The following is a 22,680-nucleotide window of genomic DNA, read 5'->3' on the forward strand; positions in this document are numbered from 1 at the left end:
TGAACTGCAGGGTTCCATCTAAGTGTTGGAGTTTTTGCTGTCCGTTAGGTTTAGGTTCAGGTTTATTATTGTCACGTGTACCGAGGTACGATGAAAAGCTTTGCTTCGTATACTATCCAAACAGGTCTGATAATACTATATATCAGTCGGACTTTACTGGACTTTACCTTGCACTGAACGTTATTCCCGTTATCCTGCATCTGTACATAGAAACATAGAAACATAGAAAATAGGTGCAGGAGTAGGCCATTCGGCCCTTCGAGCCTGCACCGCCATTCAATATGATCATGGCTGATCATCCAGCTCAGTAACCTGTACCTGCCTTCTCTCCATACCCCCTGATCCCTTTAGCCACAAGGGCCACATCTAACTCCCTCTTAAATATAGCCAATGAACTGGCCTCACTGTAGAAGGCTTGATTGTAATCATGTAGAGCCTTTCTGCTGACTGGATAGCACGCAACAAAAAACCTTTCACTGTTTCTTTCACTCGGTACACGTGACAATAAACCAAACTAAATTACAATAAGTCAAGCTCAAGTACAATAATTAGAGCAAAGGGGAATGCACTACTGTTCTCAGGATTGTCACGCATCAGTTCCATAGACAAACTCCAATGTCAACAATGGGGTGAAGGTAAATCACAGAGTCACCTAGCTTATGAAAGGAATGTTCAGAAGCCTGATAACAGCTTCGGTCAAAAGCTGTTCTCAAGCCTGATGGTGCACCCTTTCAAGCTTCTATATCTTCTGCCCGACAGGAGCAGGGAGAAGGCGGATAAGTCTTTGATTGTGTTGGCTGCCGTTTCCGACACAGGGTGGTGTAGATGGAGTCAATGGGGGAAAGTCTGGTCTGTATGATGGACTGGGCTACATCTACAACTCTCTGCAATTCGTTGTGGTCTTGGGCAGAGCTGTTCCCAAACCAAGATGGGATGTAACCCAACAGTATGCTCCTGATGTATGGGAAGGAACTGCAGATGCTGGTTTAAATCATAGACACAAAAAGCTGGAGTAACTCAGTGTAGGAAAATAACTGCAGATGCTGGTACAAATCGAAGGTATCACAAAATGCTGGAGTAACTCAGCAGGTCAGGCAGCTCTCCAGAGATGCTGGAGTAACTCAGTGGGTCAGAGGAAAGGAATAGGAATAGGTGACATTTCGGATCGACACCCTTCTTCAGACTGAGAGTCAGGGGAAAGGGAAATGAGAGGTATAGATGGTGAAAAAGAGAAATATAGACCAAATTAATGAAAGCCATGCAAAAAAGATACGATGATAAAGGAAACAGGCCATGTCTTTCATTCCTTGCAACTGTCCTGCAGGTGAAACAGACAACTTTATGGACAATATATTTTTTTATTCTAACAGTTGCAGGTCCAGCATCTTTTTCATAAAGTGTCCTTTGGTGCACTTTAATTTATTGCTCAAGTTTTTAGGAACTTTGTGTTGCAAAATGGTTAATCTGCATTTGAGAGGATTGTGTGCAGTTCAGTTGCCAGGCAAGAGGTGTTCTTTCAACCAAGATATTAAATTGCTGACCTCCTCACGAGGAATGCCTCACATTTAGTGAAGCACAGTAAGTGAAGCACAGCCTCATGGCGTCAGAGAGCTGAATTCGATCCGGACCTCGGCTACTGTATGCGTGGAGTTTGCACGTCTTCCCTGTGAGCGCGTGGGTTTCCTCTGGGTCCTCCAGTTTCCTCCCACATCATAAAAGACGTGTGGATTTATGGGCGAATTGGCTTCTGTAATTTGTCCCTGATGTGTAGGGAAAGGGGGATAATATAGAACTAATGCGGACGTGTAATCGATGGTTGGCGTGGACTTGTTGGGCCGAAGGGCCCGTTTCCACGCTGTGTATTTCAACGAGAAAGATGTGGATTTGTGTGCTGTGCTGTTGCCTTTCACAGCCATGAACTAGAACTATATCTTCACACACAATGCACACAAATATACAAGTGGCAAGGGATGAACAAGAAAGATAAAAACAATTCATCAGCCCATCACAAATTGCAAAATTACATTTTCTTCCCTTGTTGTTTTCGATCCTTAATGGATGGATGGAAAATCACAGCCCATCTGTTTGTCAGAGTGTGGCGGATTGGAATTCCAATCCCAAATTCCCTTCACAACGTGAGACTTCAAGAGGACCTGAACCACTAATGATATATTGCTTTAAAATAACGTAATTAACACTTATTTGATGTAAAAATACAAGGCGTCCAAGCCTCGCATTCAACAGATAGGCTTTGCGGGATAATTTGCTTTAATGATTAAAAGCTGCAAAGATGAATTTATTTTACCAGTTCAAGGTACACTTTTAAAATGAAGCTGTTCTGGCAAACATTTGTCTGTGGATAAACAAAGGGCGGCACAGTGGCGCAGCTGGTAGCGCTGCTGCCTCACAGCGCCAGAGGCCCAGGTTCAATCCTGACCTCGGCTGCTGTCTGTGTGTGGAGTATGCACATTCTCCTTGTGACCGACCGCTACAGGTATCCTCTGCGTGCTCTAGTTTCCTCCCACATCCCAAGACATGTGGGTTTGTTGGTTAATGGACCTCTGTAAATTACCACTAGTGTGGAGGGAGCAGATGAGAAAGTGGGATAACACAGGATTAGTGTGAGCAGGTATCGTTTAGAGACACAGTGTGGAATCAGGTCCTTTGGCCCATCATGTCCGCGCCGACCAATGACCACCGGTTCACACTAGTTCTATCCTGCACATTAGGGACAATTTACAGAAGCCAATTAACCTACAAACACCTTTTTGAGTATGGGAGGAAACTGGAGGACCTCACGAAAGCCCACGCGGGTCAACAGGGAGAACGTACAAACTCCATACAGACAGCACCCGTAGTCTGGATGGAACCTGGGTCTCTGGTGCTTTAAGGCAGCAAATCCACTGCTGCGCCACTGTGCCGCCCACCTATCAGTGATCAATGGCCGGTGTGGGTCGAAGAGCCTGTTGCCATGCTGAATCTCTAAACTAAAACAAAACAAAAAGCCAATACACTGGAATTTGCCTTCACCAAGTGTCGATCTTTCTCTCCTTAATCACGCCAGAGACTTTAACACAAACCCCTCAAGTGACACTCCAGTGATGTATTGAGGAAATCCTGGATTGTCCAAGTTGCTGCCTTCCAAATGAAACATTAAAATGAGGCTTTGTACGTCCTTGCAGCTGAATAAAGCCACTTAGTCACATTGTCAAGGAAATTAAGAACCTAATCCCCTTAATTATTTGTTGTGTGGTTTTGGAGAAGAGCAACATGATATCCTACAGCCAGGAGATAACCACAACAGAAGATGATTATCCGGTTGGACTCATGTTGCTGTTTGTGGGGACTTGCTATGTACAAACAAGCTGCTACATTATCTACCAATGATAATCCTAACTACCTCGAAGGTATTTATTCACAAAGTGCTGGAGTAACTCAGCAGGTCGGGCAGCATCGCAGGAGAGAAGGAATGGGTGACGTTTCCCGTCGAGACCCTTCTTCAGACTATCCTAACTACCTCGCTGTTTGCGACGCATTTCAAAAGCCGTGAAAGCTATCTAAATGCGGAGAGTCAAAGAGTCATACAGCACAGAACCAGGCCCTTCATCCCATGGAGTGTGTGCCAACCATCACGCTGTGTGGAACTGCTGCCTGGTTACAGTTCCACCAGGCCAGGGCTTCAATCCTGACCAACCCCCCAGCGCTGTTTTTGTGGAGTTTGCACGTTCTCCCTGTAACCTCACTGGATTCCTTCAGGTGCTCCAGTTCCCTACCACATATGAAGAATGTGAGGGGGAGGGGAGCTAATTGGCCTGTGTCAATTGTCCCCAGTCTGTAGGTGAGTGGTAGAATCTGATTCCAGTTGATGGGAATGTTGGGGGGAATAAAATGGGATGTATGTGAATGGGTGCTTAATGAACAACATGGACCATTTACGGCCAATGAGATTTTTCTCCTTATCTTGACGCTCTTTTTAATCCTTTGTCATTTTTCTCCACCCATCTGCCAACTCAACCCCCACACTAAGAAAGGGCCCTAAACAAAACGTGGCCTGCCCATTCCCTGCACAGATGCTGCCTAACCTGCTGAGTTCAAGATTCCAGCACCTGCAGCTTCTTGTGTCCCTGCTACCTCTGTCCAAACTATCACTTGCCAGGCTCTGTCCTGTCCCCATCTGTCTCTTCCAGCTTTCTCTCCTAATACTACAATCAGTCCGAAGAAGGGTCCCAACCTGAAATGCCACTTGTTCATTACCTCCACAGATGTTGCGTCTCTGCTGAGTTCCTCCAACACTTTGTGTCTTGCTCAGGATTCCAGCATCTGCAGTTCCTTGTGTCTCCAGACTATGGTGAAACCTATTCCCGTAATATCTGCCACTTTCCATGGTCAAAAAAGCAGGAATAATCCATGATTTTGCTGACACAAGGAACAGCAGAAGCTGGTTTATAAAAAAACCAGACAGAGTGCTGGAGTAACTCAGTGGATCAGGCAGCCTATCTGGACAACATGAATAGGCGACGTTTCAGGTCTCAAGTAGGGTCCCGACCCAAAACGTTGCCTATCCATATTCTCTGGAGATACTGCCTGACCCTCTGAGTTACTCCAGCAGTTTGTGCTTTTTTTCATGCTTTCGTTCCTGCTCGGACTCACTGAAACATTCACATTGGTTCCAAACCCATATTCCAGGTCTGCTGGAGTCCAATTGTGGACACATCCCAGACCATGGCTTTGGGAAGGGTAGGTCTAGCTTGTCAAATTTGCTAGAATTACTAGAATAGTGAAAGGCTTGGATCGAGTGGATGTGGAGAGGATGTGGCCACTGGTGGGAGATCGAGGACTAGAGGTCATAGCCTCAGAATCAAAGAAGATTCTTTTAGGACAGAGATGAAGAGAAATTTGAGTCAAAGGGTGGTGAATCTGTGGGATTCTTTGCCACAGAAGGCTGTGGAGGCCAAGTTAGTGGATATTTTTATGGTTGAGATAGATAGATTCTTTATTAGTACAGGTGTCAGAGCTAATGGGAAGAGGCAGAACGGTTAGGAGGGAGAGATAGATCAGCAATGATTGAATGGCGGAGTAGACTTGATGGGCCGAATGGCCTAACTCTACTCCTTTCACTTATGACCTTATGATCACAAAAACCAACCTCCTCTTCTATTAACTCCATCTACATCTGCCTCGGCAAGGCCACCAGCATAATCAAGGATGTCTCACCCCAGTCACTCCATCTTCTCCCCTCTCCCATCAGGCAAGAGGTACAGAAGTAACAAAGAGTACAGAGGCACACTCAACAAAAAAGCTTTTCATTGTACCTCGGTACACATGAAAAAATAAATGAAATCTAAACTAAAGTACTCGCTGTTTGACATTGCAGCATCTATTTTTTGCAAGGGTCAGTTAATTCTGCCGGCTAAATTAATGCCCGATTTAAAAATGTACATGAAAGGACTGACTTAAGGTAAACAGAGGTTCTTTCAAGCACTGGCAATCACTTATCATGCAAAACAAACAACCAACATAAAAGCTTGAACAAACAAACATGGCTGTGGTCAGTTTAATGAACAATTTATACTTAAAACCTTGACGAGGGTTTCCCCTCCCCCCTCCCCCTGCACCACCAAAATGGGTAATTGAGGCTGAATCTGAATGCTTGAATGTAAACAGGCTCAAAGCTCATCACAGATCCAGTAAACACAAGCTGGATCTAAAGCAGAACCCATCTTCTGGCAATGGTCAATGGTGCCAACTTCAACTTCAATGATATTGTGGTATTTCTAAAATACAGCACCGTTTTATAACGTTCTCTCTGTAATTTTCTTTGTAATTATACTTAAAACGAACTTACCTTTACCAGGCCCATAGCAAAAACTGTAGAAACAATGAACTGCAGATGCTGATTTACACATAAGGGCATAAGTGCTGGAGTAACTCAGCAGGTCAGGAAGAATCACAGGAGAACATGGAAAGGTGACATTTCAGGTCGGGACCCTTCTTCAGTAAATAGTGGCCTTACGAGCAATCATCAAAGACCCAAACCACCCTGACCGCCCTCTCATTTCACTCGTACCATTGGCATGAAGGTACAGAAGCCTAAAAACCGTGACCACCAGGTTCAAGAATAGGTTCAACCCAACAACCATCAGGTTCTTGAACACGACACAACAATAACCTCAACTATGAACCATGGACGTGGATTTTATTTTGCATTAGTAGTGGGCTTATTAATGGCAGTGGCGTGGCAGTAATCACAGTGATGCCACAGTAGAGTCGTTGTCTCACAGCGCCAGAGACCTGGGGTCAATCCTGGCCACACGCAGTGCTGTCTGTATGGAGTTTGCACGTTCTTCCTGTGACCGCGTGGGATTCCGCGGGGTGCTCCGGATTCCTCCCACATTCCAAAATTGTGCCGGTTTATAGGTTAATTGGCTCCTGTAAATTGTCCCTGGTGTGTAGAATAGAACAAATCTACAGATAATAGAAACTAAATGCTGGAATAACTCAGCGGCTGAGGCAGCGTCTCTGGAGAAAAAGAATTGGCAACGTTTTGGGTCAGAACCCTTCTTCAGATTGTTGTTCAGGGTGATTGCTGGTCGGTACGAACTTGGTGGGCTGAAGAGCCTGTTTCCATGCTGTATCTCTAACACTAAAACTTAATCTTAAACTAAAAGCCTAGAAAATCAAAAAATGATTACATGTAAAATAACCTACTGGATTATGGTAAAACCTCATTGTTGGAGTTTGAGTTTAGTTTACTGTGTGTGTGTGTGGTACAGTGAAAAGCTTTTGTTGCATGCAAACCAGTCAGTGGAAAGACAATACATGATGTACACCAGTCTACAGATACATGGTAAAAGGAATAATGTGACTAAGGTTTAGTGCAAGATAAAGCCAGTAAAGGCCGATCAAAGATAGTCAGAGGGTCTCCAATCAGATAGATAGTAGTTCAGAACCACTCTCTCGTTGTGGGTAGGAAGGTTTAGTCGTCTGATAACAGATCGGAAGAAATTGTCCCTGCATCTGGAGGTGGGTGGTTTCACACTTCTACACCTTTTGCCTGATAGGAGAGGAGGTAAGGGGGGGTGACCGGGGTGCGACTCGTCCTTGATTATGCTGGTGGCCTTGCGGAGGCAGCGTGAGGTGTAAATGGAGGCAATGGAAAGAAGGGTTGGTTTGTGTGACGGTCTGGGCTGCGTCCACAACTCTCAGCAATCTCTTACGGTCTCGGGTGGAGCAGTTCCCAACCCATGCTGTGATGCATCCAGATAAAATGCTTTCTACGGCGCATCTGCGGAAGCTGGTGAGAGTTGATGGGGACGTGCCGAACTTGCCAACCCTTCTGAGGAGGTAGAATGAACATAGAAAATAGAAAGGAAGTAGATGGAACGTAGCTCTGCCAAGATGGGCAGTGTGGACGGATCCAACTTTGCGAACTGCTCTTGAACAGTCAATGTTATTACCACATGCCCCAAGTAGCAGACTGTTCCATTCCCCATAACAAACATCATTCACCTCCATAAATTCACAGTAAAAATAAATTACATCACAGTATACTTGAGGCATCCTTAGCCCTTAATCATGTCATCTAGCCTTCTGAACTCTTATTTCATATCCTGGGTATTTGAAAGCTTTTTGAATCACTCAACTCTAATAATCCTTCATAAGATTACGAAGCTTACAATTTATGACAAACCTTTGGGCCATTCTGACTGTATGTTCAGCTGGAAAAACATTGTACCCGACCGAGGAGGACTTTACTTGAGGAACCTCCAAGTGGGCCGTGTGGTGACACAATGTGTTAGGGTGCTCCTACAGAGAAACTTCACGTTCACTTCATCCAAGTTTATGACTTTCAGAAGATAGACTCAAAAAGCTGGAGTAACTCAGCCGGAGAGGCGGCATCTCTGGAGAGAAGGAATGGGTGACATTTTGGGTCGAGACCCTTCTTCAGACAAGTCAGGGAAAAGGGAAACGAGAGATATAGACGATGATGTAGAGAGATAAAGAACAATGAATGAAAGATATGCAAAAAAGTAACGATGATAAAGGAAACAGGCCATTGTTAACTGTTTGTTGGGTGAGAAAGAGAACCTGGTGAGACTTGGGTGGGGGAGGGATGGAGAGAGAGGGAATGCCAGGGTTACTTGAAGTTAGAGAAATCAATATTCATATCACTGGGCTGTAAACTGCCCAAGCGAAATATGAGATGCTGTACCTCCAATTTGCGTTTAGCCTCACTCTGACAATGGAGGAAACCCAGGACAATATGGTCAGTGTGGGAATGGGAAGGAGAATTAAAGTGTTTAGCAACCAGGAGATCAAGTAGGTCCAGGTGGACTGAATGAAGGTGTTCAGTGAAACGATTGCCCAGTCTACGTTTGGTCTCGCCAATGCATAAGAGTCCACATCTTGAACAACGGATACAGTAGATGAGGTTGGAGGAGGTGCAAGTGAACAGTGAACCCCTGCCCAACCTGAAAGGACTGTCGGGGTCCCTGGACACAGTCGACGGAGGAGGTATAGTGACAGGTGTCGCATCTCCTGCAGTTGTAGGGGAAGGTACCTGGGGAAGGGATGAATTAACCAGGGAGTTGCGGAGGGAACGGTCTCGGTGGACGAGGGAACGGGGTGGAGATGGGAAGATGTGACTCCTGGTGGGATCTCATTGGAGGTGGCGAAAATGTTGAAGGATTAAAAGGATTATGTGCCTGTTTTTGCGCTGTATCTCTAAAGTCTAGACTTTCAGCTTCATTGTACATGCTGTTCATGGGCCAGTAATATTGATGTGCTGAATGATGAGTGGTGCATACATTCCCCTGGAATTACAAGGGAGATGAACCTAGCAGATAAACTCCTTGATTACTGCTGAGCAAGCACAATTGCAAAATGCACGCTGGTAGATGTTGGATCAGAAGGTGACTTGGCTCACCACGAACTATCCTTCCCAGATGAAGTCAGTTGTCTTACCATCTTGAAAAGTGAGGAGACTAACAGTGAATGAGGTGAGGGTGGGGAAAGATTTAATGGGAAGGAACCTGAGGGGCAACTTTTTTTTACACAAAGGTTCGTAGGTATATGGGTCGAGCTGCCAGAGGAGGGAGTTGAGGCAGGGAGTATCACAAGGTATAAGAAACATATGGACAAGTACATGGCTAGGATGGGTTTAGAGAGTTAGGGGACAAACGCAGGCAGGTGGGACTAGTGTCGATGGGGCACACATGTTGGTCGGCGTGGACAGGTTGGGCTGAAGAGACTGTTTCCACGTTGTTTGACACAATTAATCAAAATTTCCCAGAAGAGAATGATGGAGAATAGTGATAGCCACCATTTTGAGGCTAGTTAGAAAAGTAAGCTATAAAATCAGTCATGATTAAGTTGTATGTGCTGATATTCTCAAATTCCACCATGGAAGTCTGAGTATTTGAACTTCCTCGAAAAAAAATGACAGAAACAAAAATGACCAGAAAGTTGACAGACTGTCAAATAAAAAGCTGCTTCTTTAATTCCTTAAGACCGGAAGACGTAGGAGCAGAATTAGGCTGTTCGGCCCAATGAGACTGCTCAGCCACCCAATCACAGCTAATCTATTTTTCTCTCTCAAACCCATTCTCTTGCCTTCCCCCCATAACCTTTGACACCCTTGGTAATCAAGAACCTGTCAATCTCCAAAGACGTACAGGTATGTAGGTTAATTGGCTGGGTAAATGTAAAAAATTGTCCCTAGTGGGTGTAGGATAGTGTTAATGTACGGGGATCGCTGGGCGGCACGGACTTGGTGGGCCGAAAGGGCCTGTTTCCGGCTGTATATATATGATATGATATGATAATCTCCACTTTAAAAATACTCAATGTCTTGGCTTCCACCACTGTTTGTGTCAATAAATTCCACAGATTCACCACCCTCTGGCTAAAGAAATTCCTCCTCACCTCCATTCTGAACATACGTCCTTTTATTCTGAGGTTGTGCCCTCTGGTCCTAGACTCTCATTCTACTGGAGCCTCTTATAATCCCTACTGATATAGATGGCAGATTACTTTCCCTGGTAGACAAGATTGAACACAAAGAAAGGCACAAACTGCATAACTACAAGTCAGGCAGCATCTCTGGAGAACATGGATAAGTGATGTTTCGTGTCGGGACCCTTCCTCAGACTGAACAAGGATGAACCTTATGCAGTGTCCTTACGAGATTGATCTACCACCAGTCATAAATTATTACTTGCTTCAGACCGCTTAGAAAAATATACTAAACACCAACAGAATTTTTTTTTAAGATGTTATGAAATTTACAATTTACAGAAGCCAATTAACCTACAAACCTGTACATCTTTGGAATGAGAGAGGAAACCGAAGCAGCCCGGGAAAACCCAAGCGGTTACGGGGAGAACGAACAAACTCCGTACAGACAGTCAAATCGAATAGTCAGATCGAACCCGGGTTTCTGGCGTTGTAAGGTTGCAACTCCACCGCTGCGCCACCGTGCCGCTCCAAAGTGGCAGATTCTGCTCTTTACAGTCGCCTTCCGGTTGTTAGTGGCACTGACATGTAATACTGGCTTTGCAACAATGTCCAGGGAATTAGTACTGAAGCCTGAAATCACCCACCACCAGACTCAGGAACAGCCTCATCCCCTCTGTTATCAGGCTTCTGAACAGTCCTCCCATGAGCTCGGGTACTGTCCAATTGTCCTCTGCCCCACTGACGATGTTGGACATTGCCTCTGGAACTAATGCGCTACACTGCTGAGAACTATATTCTTCACTCTGTGCCTTCCCCTTTACTCTATCCATTGTACTTGAGTTGGATTTGATTGTATTTTTCTATGGTATATCTGATCTGATTGGAATAATTTGATTCAAGATGGCACTTAAGCCAGGTGACTCCGTGCGTGCCAGTCCCAGAAGGGGATCTGCTATCGTACACGATCATACTCCCCTCTTTTAGACCTTTATTTACCATTTATCCCCTGTACATTGTGGATGGCATGATTGTAATGATGTATAGTCCTTTCACTGACTGGATAGCACGCAACAAAACAGCTTTTCACTGTACTATTGTACACGTGACAATAATAAACAAAATTAAACCAGCGTGCAAAACAAAACTTTTCACTGTATCTTGATACACCTGACAATAATAAACTAAATTAAACTAGTATGCAAAATAAAGTTTTTCACTTTACTTCGGTACACGTGATAATAATAAATTAAACTAAACTAGCATGCAAAACAAAGCTTTTCACTATACCTCGGAACACGTGACAATAATAAACCTAAACCTAATTAGAATCATTATTTGTTTATGTTTGATGAGCTGTTAACCAGGCCGAGTGCTTGGAAATTGTTCGGCTATGCTTTTGCTGGTCTATATTAAATTGTATTCAGATGCCCTCTATGGGTAGTACATTAAATAGTAATTACATGGATCTGTATTTTTAAGATAGCTCAATCGGTGAATGGTTACTGCACGGAAACAGTCCATTCAGCCTGTTGAGTCCATACTGGCCCAATTTAATAATCAAGAAAGGCTCACTTCACCGTTCTCTTTCCCGCACCTCTGTAATTCTGCAATGTGTTTTCTTTTCGTTATTTACCCAGCTATTCTTTGAATGCTCCAAATGACACTCCACTTCTCCAGCACAGTGGCGCAGCTGGCAATGCTGCTATCTCTGACCTCCAGTCGACCAGGTTCGATCCTGACTTCTGCTGTCTATGTGGCGTTTGCACGCTATTCCTGTGACCATGTGGGGTTTCTCCCGGGTCGTCCTGTTTCATGCCCCATTCTAAAGACGGGCGTGTCAGTAGGTTAACTAGCCACTGTTAAATGTCCCCAAGTGTGTTGGTGAGTGGTAGAGTTGATGGGAATGTGGGGTGAATGCAATGCCATAGAATCATACAGCACAGAAATAGGCCCTTTGGCTCACCACGTCATGAGACCATTTCATTCAACAAATGGGATATGTAAATGGTTGATTGATGATCAGCATGAGCTCAATGGGCTGAATGGCCTTTCTGTGCTATGTAACCCCATGATTCTAGGAGTCTTCATATGTTTCATGTTCAAGGAGCAGAATTAGGCCATTTGTCCCATCAAGTCTACTCCACCATTCAATCATGGCTTATCCATTTTGGCCTCTCAACCCCATTCTCCTGCCTTCTCCCCAAGAAAACTGATATATTTACTAATTAAGAATCTGTCAATCTCCGTGTTAAAATATACCCATTGACTTGGCCACAGATTCAACACCCTCTGACGAAAGAAATTTCTCCTCACCTCCTTTCAAAAGGTACGTCCTTTTATTCTGAGGCTGTGCCCTCTGGTCCTATGGAATCCTGCAGGAGAAATGTTCCCCATGTTGGGGGAGTCCAGAACTAGGGGGTCACGGTTTAAGAATAAGGTGTAGGCCATTTAGGACTGAGACGAGGAAAAACTTTTTCAGCCAGAGAGTTGTGAATCTTTGGAATTCTCTGCCACAGAAGGCAGTGGAGGCCAATTCACTGGATGTATTTTAGATATAGCTTAGGACTAATCAAGGAATATGAGGAGAAAGCAGGAACGGGGTACTGATTCTGGATGATCAGCCATGATCATTTTGAATGGCGGTGCTGGCTCGAAGGGCCGAATGGCCTACTCCTGCACCTATTTTCTATGTTTCTATATTCCACTAGAGGAAACATCCTCTACACATCCACTCTATCCAGGCCTTTCACTATTCGGTAACTTTCAATGAGGTCCCCTTCTAAACTCCAGTGAGTACAGTCCCAGAGCTTTCAAACGCTCATCTCATATGTTAACACAATCATTCCTGGGATCATTCTCATAAACACTCTGTGTCAGTCTCATTGGATCGAGGGTGTTTCTCTTCCACCTTGGTTTTAAGCAGGATAATGAGACAAGTGTTTTATGATTTTGAAAGTCCCTTTATCTGATCACATCACAACCTAACAGTCTTTCCAGGTGAGACAGAGGTTCACCTGCGCCTCCTCCAACCTCATCTATTGTATCCGCTGCTCCAGATGTCAACTTCTCTACATTGGCGAGACCAAACGCAAGCTCGGCGATCGTTTCGCTCAACACCTTCGCTTAGTCCGCCTTAACCAAGCTGCGCACTTCAACTGCCCCTCCCACTCCCAGTCTGACCGTTCTGTTGACTATTGACTATTGACTGTCATGGGCCTCCTCCAGTGCCCTCGTGAGGCCCACCGCAAATTGGAGGAACAGCACCTCATATTTCGCCTGGGCAGCTTGCAGCCCAGTGGTATGAACATTGACTTCTCTAACTTTAGATAGTTCCTCTGTCCCTCTCTTCCCCTCCCCATTCCCAGTTCTCCCACTGTCTTCCTTTCTCCTCCTATATCCTTTCTTTGTCCCGCCCCCCTGACATCAGTCTGAAGAAGGGTCTCGACCCGAAACGTCACCCATTCCCTCTCTCTTAGCTGCTGCCTGACCTGCTGCGATACTCCAGCATTTTGTGATACCTTCGATTTGTACCAGCACCTACAGTTATTTTCCTACACATCACAACCTAAAGTGCTGGATGGCCGCACTGGGTTAGGCAACATCAGTGAAGGGAATGGCCAGGCGTGGTTTTGTGCCAGAATCCTTCTTCAGTCTAAAGAAGGCTCTCGACCCAAAACATAAGTTGTCCTTCTCTTTCCGGATGCTGTAGGACCTGTTGAGTTTAGTTGAGCTTAGTTTAGACATACAGCGTGGAAACAGTCCCTTCGGCCCACTGGGTCCGCGCCGACCAGCGATCCCCATACACTAAAGCTATCCTGTCATTTGTAAGCTTTACCGAATCCAATTAACCTACAAACATGTACGTCTTTGGATTGTGGGAGGGAACTGGAGCACCTGGGGGAAACCCACGCGGTCACGGGGAAAACGTACAGACAGCACCAGTAGACAGCATCAAACCCAGGTCTCTGGCGCTGGAAGGCAGCAACTCTACCACTGCGCCACCGTGCCACCCCAATTCCTCCAGCATTTTGTGCTTTGCGCAGGGTTCCAGCATCTGCAGTCTCTTGCACCTCCACATCACAACCTTCTCTGCACCAGATTGTACTGTCTATTCACCTAATTAACGTCCAAGAACCATTTTGCTAAATCTCTTCAGCATCCTCTTCATCTCTTTAAAAGACACAGTGCTGGAGTAACTCAGCAAGTCAGTCAGCCAAGTCACTACCTGACCTGCTACATTGCTCCAGCACATTACCTCGGTACACGTGACAATAATAAATCTAAACCTAAATATGGCTCTGTAGAAACAAGGAACTGCACATGCTGGCTTACAAAACAAAAGAAACAAAGTGCTGGAGTAATTCAGCAGGTCAGGCACCATCCCAGGAGAACATGGATAGTTAATGTTTCGGGTTGGGATGTTGGAGAACACAGATAGGTGACATTTTGGGTCAGGTCCCTTCTCAGTCTGAAGAAGGATCCTAAACAGAAACGTCACCTATTCATGTTCTCCAGGAATGTTGCCTGACCTGCTGAGTTACTCCAGCACTGTGTCTAAATATAGTTCTGGTGTGGGTCTTGGTTCAATGCCAACACTCTGTGCCATAGATAGACACAAAGTGCTGGAGTAACTCAACGGGTCAGGCAGCATCTCTGAAGATGCTGGATTCTGGACTTTCACTCTGGATAGGTGATATTTCGGGTCGAGGCCCTTCTTCCTGACTTGCTGAGTTATTCCAGGACTGTGAGAGTCTATCTTTGGTACAAACCATCCTCTGCAGTTCTATACTCTGTGCCATCTTTCGCATGCGGCTCTTGAGCCCATTTTACTGACCTTGGCCACGGTGACCTTGGTAATGATGGTGTCTGCCTGCCATTATAAGTTTATTATTGTACCGAGTTGGTGGTACAGATGCTGAAAGTGGAGGACCAAAGCGAAGAAAGATTGCAGAGGATGAAACCTGGGTGCAGTTGACCGGTGGGAGGGGGGGGGGGGGGGGGAGTGAGAGATGGAATTGACAAGAGGGTAGAGTTGCACAGAGGACGTGTTAACACTTGCAACAACTGGGGAGGCAACGGCAGAGAGAGATAGAGAGACTCACCAAGCCCCCGCAAGTAGACAGGGCCACCGAGGAAGCGCCGTGGTGTCGAACAGATCCTTGGTAGAAGCAGTCGGCTTGCGAGGAGGGGATGGTTCTCTCCGTCACCCCGTCCGTGCCCAGAGTGGACACCGAGAAACCTCTCGCCAGCAGACGGGAGGGGCTCAGATCCAGGATCAGCTCTTGCCCCGGGAGAGACAGTTTGTAGTGCAGGGACTCCGAAGGTGCTGATCTCTTCATCCGGCTTCTCGACAGCTCATCCCCCCCAGGACCAATTTCAACAGGCGTCACCAATAAATAATCTGCAAGTGGCAAAAGATCCTTACAGAAAGTGTCGTGATATTTAACTCCCCCCCACCCCTACCCCCACCCCCATCCCCAACACTAAACAAAATAGCTCTCCAGGATATATTCTCAATGATGTGTTAGAACATTTGTCACCTGCATCTCAGGCCATAACTTTGCCCAAAACAATGTCTGATTACAATTCACAAACATTTAATTGCCCCGTTGAAACCAATATTCTTTGCAAGGTGACCGAAATGAAAAAGGCTTTTGAAGAAAGGAATTAATTAACTCTCTCCTCCCCAGAGTTAAATTTACCACCCTTAACCTTCCCAGACGCCAGGAGTGAGGAATTCCGAAAAGACCCTGTGGACACAAGATGCTGGAATCTGGAGCTGAAACACACAGTACTGGAGGAACTCTGCGGGCCAGGCAGCATCTATGGAGGGAGATGTACAGGTGTCGTTTCAGCTCGGAGCCCCCCAGCAATATATCAGTCCAAGCATGGAATTCTCTGCCTCAGAGGGCAGTGGAGGCCAATTCTCTGAATGCATTCAAGAGAGAGCTGGATTGAGCTCTTGAGGATAGCGGAGTCAGGGGGTATGGGGAGAAGGCAGGAACGGGGTACTGATTGAGAGTGATCAGCCATGATCACATTGAATGGTGGTGCTGGCTCGAAGGGCCGAATGGCCTCCTCCTGCACCTATTGTCTCTTGTCATGCTGCCTAAACAGCTCTAACTTAGATACAGCATGGGAACAGGCTCTTCGGCCCACCGAGTCCACGCTGACCGTCGATCACCCCGTTCACACTGGTTCTATGTGATCTCACTTTCTCGCCCACTCCGTACACACGAGGGGGCACTTTACGAGGGCCAATGAACCTACAAACCTTTGGGATGTGGGAGGAAACCGGTCGCAAGGAGAACAGTGCAAACTCCACACAGACAGCGCCCCCAGGTCAGGATGGAACAGGGGGTGGGGTCTCCGGCGCTGCGCCACCACTGAATTCCTCCAGCAGTTTTGGGTATCCCTCCTCCCCCCAACAGAACCCTGTCTCCCCCCTCCCCCCCCCCCCCCCCCCGCCCCCCAATCTGAACTGGGCTGTGTGAGTCGTTTATCAAAGGGGTTAGACACAATATACTCGAGTAACTCAGTAGGTCAGGCAGCATCTCTGGGGCTGGGAAATGTACAAGCGGCTTCTGGGCTCGGAACTGTTTGACTGCCCACAACTCCGGTGAACTGCAAATTGCCAGCTCCCACAAGCGTGCAGAGAGAGGCAGGGTTGAAAGACACAATCCCAGCCCTGGGCTGACGTTGATCTCCTTCAGCGAGTAGTAAAGAATATCTATAAACGCGTGTGTGCGGGCGTTTCTGTTCTCTCCATATGCCTCTCCACATGCATGTGTGTATCTGCGTCTCGGGTGTGTGTGACTCTCAGTTACGTGTCTAGTGAGTCCCTGATTTATACATCTGCCGGACTTGCTGAGTTACTCCAGCACTTTGTGAATAAATATCCTGATTTATACATCTACCTTGACGGGTCTTTCGCTGACCGTGAGTCCTTGTGCGTCTCTTTGTGTGTGTGTGTGTGTGTACCTTCCGGCGTGTGTGTGTGTGTGTGTGTGTGTGTACCTTCCAGCTTGTGTACCTTCCAACGTGTGTGTGTGTACCTTCCAGCTTGTGTGTGTGTGTGTGTGTGTGTGTGTGCCTTCCAACGTGTGTGTGTACCTTCCAGCCTGTGTGTGTGTGTGTGTGTACCTTCCAACGTGTGTGTGTACCTTCCAGCCTGTGTGTGTGTGTGTGTGTGTGTGTGTACCTTCCAACGTGTGTGTGTACCTTCCAGCCTGTGTGTGTGTGTGTGTGTGTGTGTGTGCGTGAGAGTTTCAACCGCTGTCGATATTCATGCGTGCCTCTCGTTGTCTATGTGCACGCGTGTCTACAGTAATATATCTCTGCGCTTGTTTCTGAAAATCAGCGCTAGTAGTCGAGTATAAGCACCTTCCAGTCCACGACTGTGAGCCACTATGTCTCTCCTACCTCCCGGACTGTCTCTACCACCTAATCTCCCCTCCACCCCATCGGTACGAAGATAGGTGTGCCCTCCCCACCTTCCACAGTTGCTGCCTGTTCCTCCAGCACTTTGTACATTTTCATTTGTTCCAGATTCCAACATCTGCAGCTTATTGTGTCTCCACTCTTTCTCTCTGGATGAGACTTTTTCCAGGGTCAAAACACCCCCCTCACCCTGCATCTCCATGTTATCTGTTTCACACTTTGCAACCCCCTCGCTGTGCATTCGCGAACACACACATCTCCCTCCCGACTGTGAAAAGGGGTCTGCATTTACTAACCATTGTTTATCCCCGTGCTGTCACGACCGTGAGGCGATCCCCGGCTTTCAGAAGCAGCGCTGCAGAAATGCAAAACCTGCAAAATACATGAGGAGAGAACAAAAGTAAGTCAACATTGAAACAGTTACAAGGCTGAGCACCAAGTTTATAAATGCACCGTGTACTATAAAGAAAAGCTTGCATTAAAGTTAATAAATGAAAAAAAAAAGATTGCATTCATAGCACCTGCCTGCATAATATTACTAAGCCAGAACGCTGTCAAAAGTTGGATTGCAGAGCCGCTGAATAGTGTAGGTACATTCCATATCGCCAGGGTCAGACCATCCATTTTTGCACCTCATTCACACCAGTTTTGTTTTAAAATGCAGCTGTCCACTTAAATCCTGCAACACGGATGTACGGGTGAATTTTGCAAACGTGGGCAAGGCTGGTTCAACATCTTGGGTCGTGTTGCTTCTCTTGCAGGTTTTGGCGGTGGTTTGCAGAGGGTGTTCTTGCTTTTGCATTGGCCGGTGTGCGAGGATTTGAGGGAGAAGGTGAGGGGAGAGAGAGAGAGAGAGAGAGAGAGAGAGGGGGAGAGAGCGCTGCGGTAGTCTTGCTGCGTGGAAAAGGCGATGCTCCTCTCTTGCCGGTCTTTGCCCGGTTCTATGAATGGGGAGGCAATCTGAACTCGCTCTCACTTGCCAAGCCTGGGGACCAATCATCGGGCGGCAATGTGCACGTAATCTCCATCCTATTTCTCACACACACACACACACACACACACACATGATTCTCCCTGCATTTCCCGATCTTGCCCTTTCTCCACTCCCAAGGGAGTCTCCACTCACATTGAAGGTGTGTGTTAACCCGAGCACTTTAAACCTTTTGTGCAGGAAGGAACTGCAGATGCTGGTTTACACCGAAGATAGACACATAAGTGCTGGAGTAACCTTGCGGTCAGGCAGCATCGCTGGAGAAAGGGAATACTGCACCTAAGAAAAAACAAAGTGCACCTATTCATTTCTCCAGAGATCCTGTCAGATCCTCCTTGACCATTGTTACATTTTTTGTGTATATTTCATTGATTTGGTCACTATCTCCCTACATCACCATCTTTCTCTCTCGTTTCCCTTTCCCCTGACTCTCAGTCCAAAGAAGGGTCTCGACCCGAAATGTCACCTGTTCCTTTTCTTTCTCCAGAGATGCTGCCTGACCCGCTGAGCTACTCCAGCACTTTGTGTCTATCTTCACTTGAAACCTTATGTTGGAGAATGGAGATGAGGAGGAATTTCAATAGTCAGAGGGTGGTGAATCTGTGGATTTAATTTCTGCAGGCGGAGCCGGGGGGGCCAAGTCATTGGGTATTTATATTTCTTGCTTCTGTATCTTCTGCCCGACAGGAGCAGGGAGAAGAAGAAATTACCCTGGTGGGATATTTCCGTGAATATGTGGGCTGTTTTTCCGAGGCAGCATGAAATGGACATGGGGTCAATGGTAGGGGAGTCAGGTCTGTGTGATGGACTGGGTGATGGACATCTACAACTTTCTGCAATTCCTTGCAGTCTGGGACAGAGCTGTTCCCAAACCGAGCTGTAATGCAACCTGACAGTATCCGTTCTATGTGGCATCAATGGAAGGTTGTAAGGGTTGCTGGAAACATGCCAAATTTCTAGTCTCCTCTTGGAGTGGAGGCATTGGTCGGCCTTCTTGCCTGTCACATCAATATGGTTGGTCCAGGTCAGATCGATGGTAATATTAATACCAAGGAACTTGAAGCTCTCAAACAAATGCTCAGAAACAGGAACAAGAGTTCCTCCTTCAACCTATTATTGTTTGTTTTTATGCGAGTGTGAGTGAGTATATATATATATATGTTTATACACAAATATATATGTGTGTGTGTGTGTGTGTACAGTATATGCATATATATATATATATAAACCAGCATCTGCAGTTCCTACACATTACAATCTAGCCGTCCACAGTGTACAGATGTAAGATAAAGGGAATAATGTTTAGTGCAAGATAAAGTCCAGTAAAGTCCGATTAAGGTTAGTCTGAGGGTCTCCAATGAGGCAGATGGTTGTTCAGGACTGCTCCCTATACCTGGGCTGGCATGGATGAGCTGTGTAACACTATCAATCTGTGGTAGACATAAAATGCTGGAGTAACTCAGCGGGACAGGCAGCACCTCTGGAGAGAAGGAATGGGTGATATTTCACTTCGAGACCCTTCTTCAGACAGGCATCAGGGGAGTGAGCGGTACAGAGATAAAATGTAGTCGGAGACAGTAAGACTGGTAGGAGAACTTGGAATGGGGAGGGGATGAAGAAAGAGGGAAAGCAAGGGCTACTTGAAGTTAGAGAAGTCAATGTTCATACCGCTGGGTGCAAGCTATCCAAGTGAAATATGAGGTGCTGTTCCTCACTCTGGGAGTGCGCTGGGCCTCTCTCCGACAATGGAGGAGGCCCAGGGCAGAAAGGTCAGTGTGGGATTGGGAGGGGGAGTTAAAGTGTTGAGCAACCTAAGAGATCAGGTAGGTTTAGACGGACCGAGTGGAGGCGTTCTGCGAAACATCAGGTAGATTTAGTCTAAAGGTAGACACAAAAAGACAGATAGACTAAAGAAGAGTCTTGACCCAAAACATCACCCATTCCTTCTCTCCAGAGATGCTGCCTGTCCTGCTGAGTTACTCCAGCATTTTATGTCTAACTTCGGTTTAAACCAGCGTCTGCAGTTCCTTATTACACATTACAATCAAGCCATTCCACAGTGTACAGATACAAGATAAAGGGAATAATGTTTCGTGCAAGATAAAGTCCGATTAAGGATAGTCTGAGGGTGTCCAATGAGGTAGATGGTAGGTCAGGACTGCTCCCTATTTGGTGATAGATTGGTTCAGTTGCCTGAGAACAGCAGGATAGAAACTGTTCCTGAAACTGGAGGTGCACGTTTTCACACTTCTGTACCTCTTGCCTGATGGGTGAGGGGAGAAGAGGGAGTGACCGGGTTGAAACTCATTAAATAAGTCACAACTGAAGTTGTAACTGCTGCCGCCGAGTTGGGTGAGGTGGGAACAGCAGGAGCTGAGGTACACGGTTGATTTTAATTTTGCGGAGGGCGGCTCAGTAAAGTCACTGTGATGTGGAGGATAAAATAACATAGAGCTCAAGCCCGTCACAGCCGTCTGGCTGGCATGTGTGCAGGGAACTGCAACACTGGTGGTGTGAAGGAAGAGAAGAAAAGACAATGTGTGCTACATGGTTGAATTTCAAGGGTGGAAACAGAGGGACCTGAGGCTGTTTGAGCACATTCCTTTGAAGTCGGACAGGACAGATTAATGGAGCAGTTAAAGCAAATGGGATCCCAGCCTCTTGAGGCAAAATACAAAAGCCAGGAAGTTAGGCAGAACCAACAGAAAATGCAAGATCACCCCCAGACGGAGTGCAGCTCTTTTTTTAAATTAATTTATGGGATGTGGATGGTGCCGGCCTCTGCTAGCATTTATTGCCCATCCTGTCGTGCCCTTGAGATGATGGTGAGGTCTCTTGAACACTAAGTAAACCTCCTTCTCTGTGAAAAGATACAATGGGATATCATGCATTCACCGAAGATAGACACAAAATGCTGGAGTAACTCAGCGGGACAGGCAGCATCTCTGGAGAGAAGGAATGTGTGACGTTTCGGGTTGAGACCTTTCAGTCTGAAGAAGGGCCTCAACCCGAAACGTCACCCATTCCTTCTCTCCAGTGATGCTGCCTGTCCCGCTGAGTTACTCCAGCATTTTGTGTCTATCTGTGGTGTAAATCAGCATCTACAGTTCCTTCCTAGACATGCATTCACCTGATGTGGGGCCCGTAGCTTAGCAGCTCATCCAGAACACTGCACCTTTAGTAAGGCAGCGCCCCCTCAGTGCCGCACAGGTAGTACAAGCTTGTTTCCCTTTATCATATCATATCATATATATACAGCCGAAAACAGGCCTTTTCGGCCCACCAAGTCCGTGCCGCCCAGCGATCCCCGTACATTAACACTATCCTACACCCACTAGGGACAATTTTTACATTTACCCAGCCAATTAACCTACAAACCTGTACGTCTTCAGATACCGATTCAGATTACAGGGTTCCGAGATACACCATTCGGCAGCAGAAGGCCCCTGAGATGCCTAGTGGAGCCGATCGGCCCAGCATTTGGGGGGGGGGGGAAGGGGGGGGAGGCATCAAGGACGTAGGGAGACCCGGCGGAGGGGCCCACCTCTGGCCACGTATGGTGACAGGCCGGGTTCACCGCAGCGTGAAGATAAGACTGTCGATGAACGTTTGTAACTTTGTCGGCTGCAGAAACATGGCCACTCTGTGTGCTGCCGAGGTGCGGTTTGCAGTGTGATTTTACAGGATTATATGCAAAACACAAAGCATTTCACTGTACATGTGACAATAAAGTATCGTTGAATCGAATCAGATACAGCTTCAGATGAAACATGAAGTGCAGGAGAACACTCTGCCCTATAAGGACTTTCACGCCAGGGATGAGTGGGCACAAATCAACCCCACGCAACCGCCCCATAAATGACGCGGAACTTGCACGATCTTATCAATTGCTCAGTTTGCTTATCATTATACCAGTGATTCTTAATAACCACATTATAAGCCTGGCAAGAACTATTCGGGAGGATGCTTGAATGAGATTTCTGTAAACTGTGACTGGTAACTGCAGATCTGATAATCTTGGTACCACAGCTCATTTGATCGTACATTCAGCAAATCCGACAAAATAACACACAAGTGCACAAGGAAAAGAAATGCCAAGCTTGCCTGCCGTTTAGAGTTTGGAGATACAGCGCGGAAACAGGCCCTTTGGCCCACCGAGTCCACGTCGACCAGTGAACCCTGTTCACTAGCACTATCCTACACACTGGGGGACAATTTACAATTTTACCGAAGCCAATTAACCGACAAACCTTTGGGATGTGGGAGGAAACCGGAAGACCCAGAGAAAACCC

General features: G+C 46.5%; 1 protein-coding gene across 1 annotated transcript in view; it reads right to left on the reverse strand.

Annotated features, from left to right (window-relative positions):
• The window catches only part of adamts18 (ADAM metallopeptidase with thrombospondin type 1 motif, 18), a 156,929-nt gene extending 138,908 nt beyond the window's left edge, over positions 1 to 18,021 (reverse strand). Inside the window, 3 exon segments of the mRNA XM_078401737.1 lie at positions 15,060 to 15,358; positions 17,694 to 17,769; positions 17,923 to 18,021. Coding sequence (XP_078257863.1) covers positions 15,060 to 15,358; positions 17,694 to 17,769; positions 17,923 to 18,021 — 474 coding nt within the window.
• Positions 18,022 to 22,680: the final 4,659 nt, after the last annotated feature.

This window comes from Rhinoraja longicauda, chromosome 6 (genome assembly GCF_053455715.1).
Source record: "Rhinoraja longicauda isolate Sanriku21f chromosome 6, sRhiLon1.1, whole genome shotgun sequence".
In the NCBI taxonomy this organism is placed as follows: domain Eukaryota; kingdom Metazoa; phylum Chordata; class Chondrichthyes; order Rajiformes; family Arhynchobatidae; genus Rhinoraja; species Rhinoraja longicauda.